The 12,173-nt window shown below is 49.1% G+C and overlaps 1 protein-coding gene across 1 annotated transcript; it reads right to left on the reverse strand.

The window, feature by feature from the left end:
- Positions 1–354: 354 nt before the first annotated feature.
- Positions 355–11,187, reverse strand: LOC109782576 (calcium-dependent protein kinase 29-like). The gene is made up of 8 exons (XM_020341199.2): positions 10,633–11,187; positions 10,072–10,195; positions 9,846–9,989; positions 9,602–9,754; positions 9,403–9,518; positions 9,139–9,306; positions 8,686–8,907; positions 355–802 (listed from the first exon to the last, which is right to left on the reverse strand). Exons 1-8 carry the CDS (start codon positions 11,185–11,187, stop codon positions 611–613), a joined length of 1,674 nt encoding a protein of 557 aa, XP_020196788.1. The 3' UTR covers positions 355–610.
- Positions 11,188–12,173: the final 986 nt, after the last annotated feature.

Genomic DNA, 12,173 nt, shown 5'->3' on the forward strand with positions numbered 1-12,173 from the left:
GATGAGTTTAGTGATATGGAAGTCATTTTTGCTTTCGCTCGCAATAACTCACCAAACACGCCTGTAAAGTTGCTTCGACGATGAAATTATGTTCAATACTTATGGGACATGTAGTGGCTCTACCTCCTAAGTCTTTCCTATTGGCAGCAGATACAATACTCAGGCAATGCACTATACTAATGTCTGCTATTCTCAAGTGATCTCAATACTTTCTTTTAAGTCTTTAAGCTATCAAGCTACCATGTAATGGAATATAAGTATCTGTTAAGTTGATTCTAAATCAATATCATATGCATGGTTTGAATACCCGGCTCGTTTTCGCTTTTTGTGCCATGGGCGCAACGGGTCATCTAGTAATAAAACAGATGACATGGTCTCGTGGAGGCATGTACAATACAAGTATTTCTGACAGTTGTTTGACACCCACATTTTAGACAATCAGGGTTAATGACCTCCATGATCGCTTTGCGTCAAAAAATGCGGTGACCTCTACATGATCAAGGAAAAGAGATACACTTATTACACGAACTCTCTCTCTCTATGTGTGTGTGTGAGTGAGTGTGTGTGTGTGTGTGTTACAAACGATCATGCAAGTGGAGTCACACTTTTCTCAGCTAATGTCATGTTGTTCTTTCCCAGCACCACCAAGCGGGCTGCTGGGATCAAGCTTTAGGGACACGTCCTTGAACATCTTGCGGCTGAGAGTATTGAAAACTGCTCTTGAGTACTGTCGTGATGCGTTCCTCCAGTCCACTCCAGCTTTCATCATCAACTCGAACTCCTCGTAGCTTATCTTGCCATCCTGTAGTACACATGTTGAACTAGTTGAGTTAGCTGATATACTTGTTGAACTATTTTCCTAGCCATTCTGGTTTCTGATGATTGACATGATGTTTTTTTTGGGGGGGGGGGGTAAACTAACAAGAGTTATGACTATTCATTTAGAAGAATATAATTGTCTTGTTAATTAGAGAATACCAAGGGAAAACCAGATCCAAAGTGCACGAAGCCCCAATTGGCTATACAAAACAGTGAAACACAAGCACAAATACGTCAGCGAGCATGACCGAATTATCAATGACTGCCGACAAAGCATGATCCCCCAAAATCATACCATCGACGGCCCTCCATCGAACTAGTCATATATGGCTTGACAAACCCGATGAGGGGGACCAAGACCCCAACAGGCTTTCCAGGAATCACAGAACACCGCACACCAGGCACCGCACCACCACCTCACAACCATCAACGTCGTGGAAAGTGAAGAGAACCACAACTCCTATGGGAGGAGCAGAGACGAGCCACTGTGACTCTGGCAGCGAAGAGAGAGCACCTGTAGGACCATGTGTTGCACGGAACCTTCGACGTTCTCAAGACAAGGGCAACCTGATGCCGCCAAATCGACATTCACCATGCTGCCATGCCCAACGAAGCCACCCGAAACCTCCTTCTAGACCACCATCCCAACATCTAGCACTTACAAGAGGCTGGAATGCCACATGACATGACTGTGACGTAGCTCAAGGTGCACCGAGCGACTAAGGGGGTGTTTGGTTTGAGGGCAAGGCTAGGTTGGATGAGGATATCTCCAGCCATTTGGTTAGGGATAGCCACGTTATTTTGATGGGTTGGGTGGGATTTGATATGTTGGATAAGAACTTTTTATTGTTTGGTTGGAAGGACGGGAATTGGATAGGTTGTTGTGACGACCTCTTCAGTATGAGATGGTGAGATTACCCATACACATGCATTTTTAGCTCTTTTTTTGAAATCTCATTATACCCTATTCTTGTACTGTAATTAGTTTTGTGACCATCCTAACTAGCACAAAAAAAATTATTTTTATATGAAACCTGAAAACAATAACAATAGTTGTACTATATGAGCTGGTTTGAAATACAAAATTGGTGCCACAAATAGGTTAATCGGACCAACCACTTCCCTCCCTAAACATCTGGGCAAACAATCCAGATAGAGAATCTCCATGCAACCGGACTCCCCAAACCCAGCTCCGTCCAAGCTGTCTATCAACCCTCATACCCATCCCATATGTTGTGCGGATATGGGGATGCTCAGACACAGTGACCACATCGGTCCAACGGGTGGGACCCGCGTGAAAACCCATCGGTCTGCCAGCTTCCTGCTCTGATTTTGTGAGAACACATTCATGACGTTGCTCTTTCTCATAACCCGAGGTACCGAAGTCGGGTATTTAAGCCGACCAATGAGGGAAACCCTAGACGCCCCTATTTTCCTCAACTCATTTCTGTCCGCGTAACCAGCACTCCTTCCGTCTGCTTTCGCTTGGACCTCCCTATGGCAAAGATAGAGTGAAAATAACCTACTACAAGCTGGTCATACCTTGAGCGCCGCCCAGATGTGCGGCACCGAATAGTGTCGTGACGAGGAGGCACGTCGTGCCACTCAAATTATGGTGGGGCAGGAGGAGATACCAAAGGGGGATGCACCAAAAGACATGGAGGAGGAGGCAGATGAGGCACCGGGAATGGAGGTTGAGCTCAAGGGATTCGGCATGGAGGACTAGGAGGTGAAGTTCCAACACACCCAAGCCATGGAGGTGGTACTATAGTTCAGGGCTGAGCAAAACCGCCATCCTTGACTAGATCTAGTCCGATTAAGAGGTGGAGGCAAACCGCCATCGTATCCACATGGCTGACTTGTGGCAGGAGCGGCTCTTCACGGACCTTGACGATGAGGAAGAGGGCACTAGAGCTTTGTTGCGCCACCAATGACCACGAGGCAGTTCCGACATCTCCGACGATGACGAGTAGATTAGGGTAGTTTGTTTGTCTTTAGCTTGTTTGCTTCATGTAACATGTACTACATATGATAAAATGAACATTGGATGGTTAGTATGGGGTTGAGAGTTTGTAAATAGGGGTAGTGATTAGGATGACGAAAAAACCAGGGGCAGACCGGGGCTGCCTGCGAGCGCGTTCACAGACTGTGACGCCCGGATAATCAAGCTACAGTAACCTCTGCTAATAACGCCACGTCACCTCCGTTACTGTCGCTAATCTCGCGTTAGTTCGAAACCGATTCAAATTCAAATTTAAAATAGAGGCAAACAATAAAAGTTTTCAAATATTAAAACTAAAATGTTCGGAGTAATCCAAATATTGCATAGGTAATTGTGGGGGAGAAACCAAACTTTGATAAAGTGTTTAAAGGCTCTAAAATAACTAAAACAGTAGCTTAAACATTTAAATAAATGCCTTCCATAATTTATAGAGTATTAAACTATTTTAATTAGGTGTGGACTTTTTGTGGCAGTGGTAAAACTAGTCACACTAATTTAGGTGCTTCTGTATATATTTTGTAAAACAAAATTAAATGAGCATAAAGATAAAACAATAAAGTAAAATTACTAAAATAAAAAGAAAACAAAAGAATAAAAGGAAAACAACCCCCCTCCCGACTGGGCCTTGGCCCAGTAGGCCGTGCGGCCCAGCTAGCCAACCGGCCCAACCGCACCCCCTCTCTAGCCTACAAGGCCACCTCTCCCTCCCCCGTAACCCTAAATCCCCACTTCCCCACCCACGATCCCCCACTCCTCCATGATCTGGATCGGGGGCGGGCGCCCCCGGCAACCGCCTCGACTGCCGCCGCGCTGACCCCGCTGCCACTTCGCCGACATCGCTCGGTGCTGCCCCGCATCGCCCGCCTCCTCAACGCTCCCTCCTGCGTGGATCCGGTCGGGGGCAATCGACGCCCTGCCCCCCCCCCCCGACGCCGGCGCACATCCCCGACGCCGCCCGCCGCCGTTGCCTTGCCTCCCCACCGCTACCTCGTCGGCGGCATCAAGCCTCGCCGGAGTACCCCTGCAATGGGGGTGAGCGAACCTCCCCCTCTCCTCCTTTGTGCCTCCCTTGCACACGCGCCCCTGCCGACCCGTCCGGTCACCTCGCTCCGGTCGCGCTTCGTCGTACACCGCGCCGCGCTAGTGCGCGCTCACCCGCGCCAAGTCCTCGCCCGCGCAGACCCCTCCGCGGCGACCCGCACCACAGGCCACGCCCGCAGATGCCTCGCGCCCCAGCCTCTACGCCGCTCGCTCGCGACCACCACCGTCCTGCTGCACCCCGCGTGCGCCCACTTGCGCCTGCGCGAGCCCCCCCGCCCCGATGCATGCTCGGCGCCCCGCCACAGCCGTCCGCGGCCACCTCCACCCGCGCCCGACCTCGGCAACCGCCGCGCCTGCCTTACTCCTCGCACCGGCCGCGGCCACGCCTAGCGCCGCCCTTGGCCGCCGGCGCCCTGCTGCTGGCCTGGGCAAGGGCCCCGATGGGCTGGCGCCCGTCACCCGGTTTCGCCCGAACCAGCGCGCCCGTTCCAGTGGCCCATTGGCCATTGACAGCCGGGGCCCGCAGCCCAGAACGTTTTAAGAAAAATGAATATAAAAATAAATAATAATAATTAAAATAATTAATTAATTAATTAAGTTAATTAATCATATTTAATTAATCTAATTAACTAGTTAGTTTAATTAAATAGTAATTAGATTAGTTAAACCCTAATTAGACTAAACAGTCAATGACGAACGGGACCCACACGTTAGTTGACCAGTCAACTCCCTGTTGACTGCTGATGTCATGCTGACATCAGCGTGCACTATTCTGGATAATGTTGGATTTAAATAAATAATTAAAATCAGAAAATGATTAAATCTTTAGAAAATCATATAAAATAAATCGTAGCTTAGATGAAAATACTTTCTACATGAAAGTTGCTCAGAACGACGAGACGAATCCGGATACGCAGCCTGTTCGCCCGCCACACATCTGTAGCATAGCAAACCGTTAACATTTCACCTCCGGTTCATCTGTCCGAAAACGCGAAACACCGGGGATACTTTCCCGGATGTTTCCCCTTTCGCCGGTATCACCTATCCCTACGTTAGGTCACCCCTAGCACAACGTATCGCCGCGTCTTGCTTTGTGTTATATTTGATTGCTCTATTATTTATTGTGTTCCCCCTCCGTTACTTCTTTCCGGTAGACTTCGAGACCGCTGCCGATGTTCGTGTGTTCGACTACATCGAAGACGACCCCTCCTACTTGCCAGAGCAACCAGGCAAGCCCCCCTTGATCACCAGATATCGCCTTTTCTTCTCTATACTGCTTGCATTAGAGTAATGTAGCATGTTACTGATTTCGGTTAATCCTATTCTGTTGCATAGCCTGTCATTGTTGCTACCGTTGTTACCCTTACCTGCTATCCTACTGCTTAGTATAGGATGCTAGTGCTCCATCAGCGGCCCTACACTCTTGTCCGTCTGCCCTGCTATACTACTGGGCCGTGATCACTTCGGGAGGTGATCACGGGTATATACTATATACTTTATATACATGACACATGTGGTGACTAAAGTCGGGTCGGCTCGTTGAGTACCCGCAAGTGATTCTGATGAGGGGGCTGAAAGGACAGGTGGCTCCATCCCGGTAGAGGTGGGCCTGGGTTCCTGACGGCCCCCGACTGTTACTTTATGGCGGAGCGACAGGGCAGGTTGAGACCACCTAGGAGAGAGGTGGGCCTGGCCCTAGTCGGCGTTCGCGGATACTTAACACGCTTAACGAGTTCTTGGTATTTGATCTGAGTCTGACCATTTGGTCTATACGCACTAACCAGCTACGCGGGAACAGTTATGGGCACTCGACGTCGTGGTATCAGCCGAAGCTCTTCTTGACGTCAGCGACGGAGCGGCGCGCTCCGGATTGGACTGGAACGCCTGCTAGGCTAGGTCTGCTTCCGGCCGCCCTCGCAACATGCAGGTGTGCAATGGGCGATGGGCCCAGACCCCTACGCGCATAGGATTTAGACCGGCGTGCTGACCTCTCGGTTGAGCCTAGGTGGGGCTGCGACGTGTTGATCTTATGAGGCCGGGCATGACCCAGAAAAGTGTGTCCGGCCAAATGCGATCGAGCGTGTTGGGTTATGTGGTGCACCCCTGCAGGGAAGTTTATCTATTCGAATAGCCGTGTCCCTCGGTAAAAGGACGACCCGTAGTTGTACCTTGACCTTATGACAACTAGAACTGGATACTTAATAAAACACACCCTTCCAAGTGCCAGATATAACCCGGTGATCGCTCTCTAACAGGGCGACGAGGAGGGGATCGCCGGGTAGGATTATGCTATGCGATGCTACTTGGTGAACTTACCATCTACTCTCTTCTACATGCTGCAAGATGGAGGTGGCCAGAAGCGTAGTCTTCGACAGGATTAGCTATCCCCCTCTTATTCTGGCATTCTGCAGTTCAGTCCACCGATATGGCCCTTACACATATACCCATGCATATGTAGTGTAGCTCCTTGCCTGCGAGTACTTTGGATGAGTACTCACGGTTGCTTTTCTCCCTCTTTTCCCCTTCCTGTACCTGGTTGTCGCAACCAGATGCTGGAGTCCAGGAGCTAGAGATCCCGAGGATGATTCTACATTGAGTTCGGCTTCGAGGAGTAGTTAGGAGGTCCCAGGCAGGAGGCCTTGCCTTTTCGATCGTTGCTGCTTTTGTGCTAGCCTTCTTAAGGCAAACTTGTTTAACTTATGTCTGTACTCAGATATTGTTGCTTCCGCTGACTCGTCTATGATCGAGCACTTGTATTCGAGCCCTCGAGGCCCCTGGCTTGTATTATGATGCTTGTATGACTTATTTATGTTGTAGAGTTGTGTTGTGCTATCTTCCCGTGAGTCCCTGATCTTGATCGTACACATTCGCGTGCATGATTAGTGTACGGTCAAATCGGGGGCGTCACACAGACATTTAGGGGGTTAGTAGATACTCGGATTTGTCATGTCTGGTCATCGATGCTCTAAGTGGAGCCCATGACCATCACACTATGATCTAGGCCCTGACTTTCTAGCCAAACCGGGCCTATGGGTGGCAAGGCCCGACACGTCACGTCCCAGCCACGTGAAGGCCTGGAACTACTCAACCCATGTAGGACCTTTTATAAAAAGGGGCATGTACTGTCGGCCTGGCAAGCCAGCTAAAAGGGCGGGCCCAACATGACATGTCGACATCATTGCACCCAAGTAGCATCTACCGCCACGCAAGCAACGCATGCACCATCTCCCATTGGATGGGTCGATGGATGCAATGAACTTACTGCACAACGAGCTTTGGTGTGGTGATACGTGATCACCAGGGAAGGGTGCATGTGGCGAATAGAGTTTACTTTGAAAGAGTTCAATTTTCTGTAGTAGCACAAGCCATGTCACTTCGTCAAGTCATAATCCTTGCCAATAACACTAGTATAAGGAAGATCATGATAGCATCTGATTGCCTATCATTGATCAACAATGAAAATTTTGGTTCAAGGCTACTCAGACACTTTAAGCAAAGTGCCCATAGGAGGGCTCTGGGTAGATGCCTTCCACTGTGCTTTTTCCGAATAAACTCAAAGACATTTTAAAAAGATCAAGGGTTTACGTTGTAATAGGTATTAGAGCTATAGTCCATGATATTAGAAAATGTGTCACAAAGTTTGTATCTTGTACTTTTATCCCTGTCAATCGTTCTTATAATGAGGCAGCACATGTTCTGGCCAAATCGGCAGAGCATGATGTTTGGTCCTGATGGTTTAATGAGTTCCCTGATGTAATCAAGATCAATATCTGTAATGAACTACTAGCTTGCAAAATGATGTTATATTGTTAGATGAAGTGTGCAATTGTGAATGGATAAATGGGCGCAGTTGTCCATTACCTAATAAATAAATAAAACACTGTCTCTCTTCCAACTGCATGGAGTCGCCGCCACAGTAACCCAGCATCCACCTTCCATTAGACAAGACCAATGGCACCCGCAAACCTCACAGTGGCATGTTCAAACCGACCGCGGCACAGGACCACGCCATCACCCAGCCGGCCCGACTGGGTTAGACTAGCTATAGTGGGAGTAACTTCAGCAGTTAAATAGAGTCCAATTTAGCAAATTTGCTTATGTGACAATAATTTAATAAGGAGAGAGATGAATTGGGTAACATAGCTAGTTACTCATACTATGGGTAACATTACATATATAAGACAAAACCAGTCTATATATCTTAATAAAGGAAGCTTTGCATGATCTCACATAATATATTACGGAGTATTTCCCACTATAGATGTAGTAATAAAACCTAGAATGTTGTGTATGTTCCTGGTGCAAGTTAATCCATTGCGGCTAGTCTATGCGAACAAGGGAGACCCGTTCCAGATCCACGACTTCAGTTTGCCGCCAGGCCAGTGAAGAACGTGGCCATGGAGGCAAGAGGCGCCGGGAACAACCGATCAAGCGCGGCGCCGCCGCCAAGGACGCCAGATCCGGTGCGCACGCCGTTGTATGCGGCCCATATCCCGCCGCCCAACCACCGTCGCCCGCCTCCACAGCAAGTTGTCGTGGCCAAGCGCACTACTCCGCAACTCCGCCGCTCCAAAGACCACCGGTGACCGGCCTGTTTCCTTGCGAGCTCCGACCATGCCGTCCCCGCATCTGCCAACCCGGACAACCGTCGCCGCATCCAGCGCGTCTCCTGCGCAGCGCACGAGAGGAGGTTGCGGCTGGTTGCTGCGGCTAGAGTTTTTGCCTGCCGTGTCGTCTTGAGGAGCGACCCGGAGGAACCCAAAGCGTCTTTTTGCGTTCTCCTGTTTCTGGAGGTGTTGATACTTGATAGTGAGCTTGCTAACCTTGTCAATGTCAACGTCGAAGATGATGTCCTCGATGGCCTTCTGGTCGCCTCTTGGGGATAGCGCTTCCTTGAGCTCTTCCATCTCGATGAACCCGCTCATGTTCTTGTCGAAGTAGTTGAACACCTTGGGGAGGTGTTCTTCGCTGCGGATTTTCTTCAGGTGAATGGAGACCGTGACAAACTCCTTGCAGTCCAAGGTGCCATTTCCATCTAAGTCTACCTAATGATTAAAAACTCAAAATTGTTAATCTTTAAAGTTTAGTTTACCAAATTGTAAGCTCTATGAATTATGGAGCAACTGGTGGTCATTGTTTAATAGTTCAATGATATGGTAGGGGTCACATAAGTCAGAATTCTGAAACACCAAGATAGATTAAGAACAACTCCCCAATGTCCGCATTCGAAAATGCTTTAGAAATATTTTGGTACTAGTGAATGTGCAGGATCTCACAGCTTCCATGAGCATATCCACATCTGTATCATGGACATTGTTCCCTATCATTTGTAGACCTTTTCTAAGCTCCTCAATTGTCAGGTGCCCATCCTTGTTAGTGTCCAGCATGTGGAACAGTTCTGTGATTGCCTCCAGCTCTTCAGCAGGCAAGTATTCCGCCACCACCTGGCCAATAGACACATAATTCAGCATATATATGTTCATCAAAATCTATAGTCCCATAAAATAATAGTTAGGAAAAATGATTATTTGTCAGCTCACAAGCAAGGCCTTCTTCTTGAACTTGTTCATGACAGTGAATTGCTTTAGCCTTGACCTTACTGCTTCACCAAGAGGAATGTTTGGAGCAGCGGTGGAATTCTGTATCCATGGATGCTCTTCATTCTCGAAGTTGGTAAACCATTGTTAGATACATGCTGATCATCTCAGAGAAGTGGAAGGAATTGTAAGATCTACTGACCTAAAACTTGTTGAGCCGTCAATCTGGCATAAGGGTTGTTTTCAAGCATCCTGCTAACAAGATCCTTGGCGTTGTCTGACACCTTCGGCCAAGGCTCGCGCTCGAAGTCGATGCGTGATCGGATGATGGCCTGCGCAATCCCTTCGTCCGTTTCTACAAAAAAGATGAAAGCTGAACCTGATCAGTTTGTGAGCATGAACACAATATCGGAGTTCTATATCAGATTCCAGGAGTACGAACTTACCGGCCCAAAATGGAGGGACACCACATAGCAAGATATACAATATGACGCCTGCACTCCAGATGTCGATTTCCTGTCCATAGTTTCTCTTCAGGACTTCAGGCGCCATGTAATAGGGAGATCCGACGATCTCACTGAATCTTTCACCTGAGGACCGCACATAACTAGAAAAATCATGTTCCATGTTTGTGATATGTATAAATCGTATTAGAAGCTCAGAAGTTTATACCTGGCTTGAAGCACACGGAGAGTCCGAAGTCGATAACCTTGAGAGGGGAGCTCTCAGATGCAGTGGCGTACAAGAAATTCTCAGGTTTAAGGTCACGGTGCATAACACCGTTCTGGTGGCAATGCTGCAAAAAGTGTTGTGTTTCAGCCTCTCATGGAGGTCATGCGCACTATCGAAATATGTTAGTATTGTATATTCTGAAAGATGGTTACACATTCAGAGCTGAGTCCTTAGTCATGTAGATAAACGTTTATAGTATATACATCTTGAACCACATAGCACGTATTTTTTTAATGATATTTGTGCATTTTAATTTTGGGATGCTAAATTCTGTTACGTGGGTAATGTTTGCAATACCCGGAACCGTCGAAACTTATGTGTACAACGCCGTGTGCTTCAGCGTTAAATTCTCTTGACCATCTGATTCTGTCTTGACCATTTGAATCTTGCCTCAAAAAAAATTTGAATCTGTCTTCATTGTGTTTCATGTACTTACAACCAGACCAGTTAATAAACAAACTAGCCAAAAACAAACGAAGAATTATACCTAGTACGACGTACCTGCACGACCTCCATGATAGTGCGCATGACAGCGGCGGCAGCACGCTCGGTGTAGTGACCGCGCACGACGATGCGGTCAAAGAGCTCGCCCCCCTCGCACACCTCCATGACCAGGTGCACGGAGTCGCCGTCCTCGAACGCCTCACGGAGCCGCACGACGTTTACATGCGAGGGCAGCGACCGCATGATGGCTACCTCGCGCCGCACGTCCTCGATGTCGACGCTGCTCCGGAGCTTCCGCTTGCTGATCGACTTGCACGCGAGCTTCTCTCCCGTTGCCACGTCCATGCACCATCGCGTCACCCCAAACTCGCCGCGCCCCAGCTCCTCGCCAAGCTGGTACCGCCGGAGGAGCTCCTCGCTGTTGTCGGCCGCGGCCAGGCCCTTTCCAAGCACGGTTACAGGCGGCTGGGCCGTGGCACGCGGGGTGTCAGTGACTGAGGACACCGTGGAGAGGCACCGGAGGTTGGCGCCTCCAAGGCGTCCGCCGCGTTGCTTGGGAGAGCCACCGCCACGCCGCTTGAAAGATGGCCGGGCAACACAGCAGTTGCCCATGACCGCTTGCGCGGCGTCACGAGGTACGTCGTTGGGCAGGAAAGGGTGCGTGCTAGCTTCCGGCAGGGAATGTGCACCTGGCTACGATCGATGGATGGAATGGATGAGTTGTGGCCGATCTCTCTCTTCCTCTCCCTCTAGCTAGGCAAGGAGAGGAGGAGAGAGATGGAGGGGAAATGATCCTAGGAGGTGGTTGGTTTTGAGAGAGAGGGAGTCCCACTTTTCTCCCGACTTCTTAGCCGTGGTTTTACTATTTTTGGCTTTGTCATTATCTACCGTACTTATTCTAGGAGCATAAGAATTCCACGGACCTTCAATATATTATTATTTAACCGCCCAAAACATGCTAAGCTCCCACGCCAAAACTCGCTCGTGGCCACTACGGCACCGACGACCACCAATAGCCTCGACGGGCGCCACTCCGGCGCCGGCGACCACCGCTCCCTGATGGCCTCCCCTCCCCCACCGGTGAGGGGGCCCGTGAGCTTATATGGATGGACTCCAGCCCCGCCTCCTCCAGATCTACGAGCCCCTCCGCCCCACCTCCTCCGTCCTACCGGCAAGCGCTCTGCAAGTAGCTCCTCGCATCCCTAGCGGCCCGCTCCCCGCACCAGCTATTGTAGGGTGCAACCCTAAGTGCTGATCTTCTTCACACTTAGAGGGGAAAATGGGAAGAACTACAAGAACACAAAGCGGAAGCACTCAAACAAACCAAATCAAACATCCACTAGAATAACACACATGAGATCCACAAAAATAACATGAACAATCAAGGGAATCAAGCGCAAAGGTAAAGGTTCTTCTCAAATAAAAATGAGATAAGGTCTTGATGATAGTCTTATCCAACCCGAGGGGAGGAGGTCTTGATATCCACTTGTGCATCTTCTCCTAGGAGGTCTGATCTCCAAGGGGAGAGGTAGATGAACAAAGCTCTCTCTAAATCATGCCATATGCTTTGCTAACCCTAACAAATGGCTTAGGTACAA

The sequence above is a fragment of the Aegilops tauschii genome, chromosome 5 (assembly GCF_002575655.3).
Source record: "Aegilops tauschii subsp. strangulata cultivar AL8/78 chromosome 5, Aet v6.0, whole genome shotgun sequence".
Taxonomy (NCBI): Eukaryota; Viridiplantae; Streptophyta; class Magnoliopsida; order Poales; family Poaceae; genus Aegilops; species Aegilops tauschii.

Bases quoted from the DNA above. Each gene is read 5' to 3' on its own strand.
- LOC109782576 (XM_020341199.2), bottom strand. From the start codon at position 11,187: ATGGGCAACTGCTGTGTTGCCCGGCCATCTTTCAAGCGGCGTGGCGGT. The intron at 9,755-9,845 runs GTAAGTTCGTAC...TCTTTTTTGTAG, and splicing joins TGTCCCTCCATTTTGGGCCG to AAACGGACGAAGGGATTGCG. The intron at 9,519-9,601 runs GTCAGTAGATCT...TCGAGAATGAAG, and splicing joins GACGGCTCAACAAGTTTTAG to AGCATCCATGGATACAGAAT.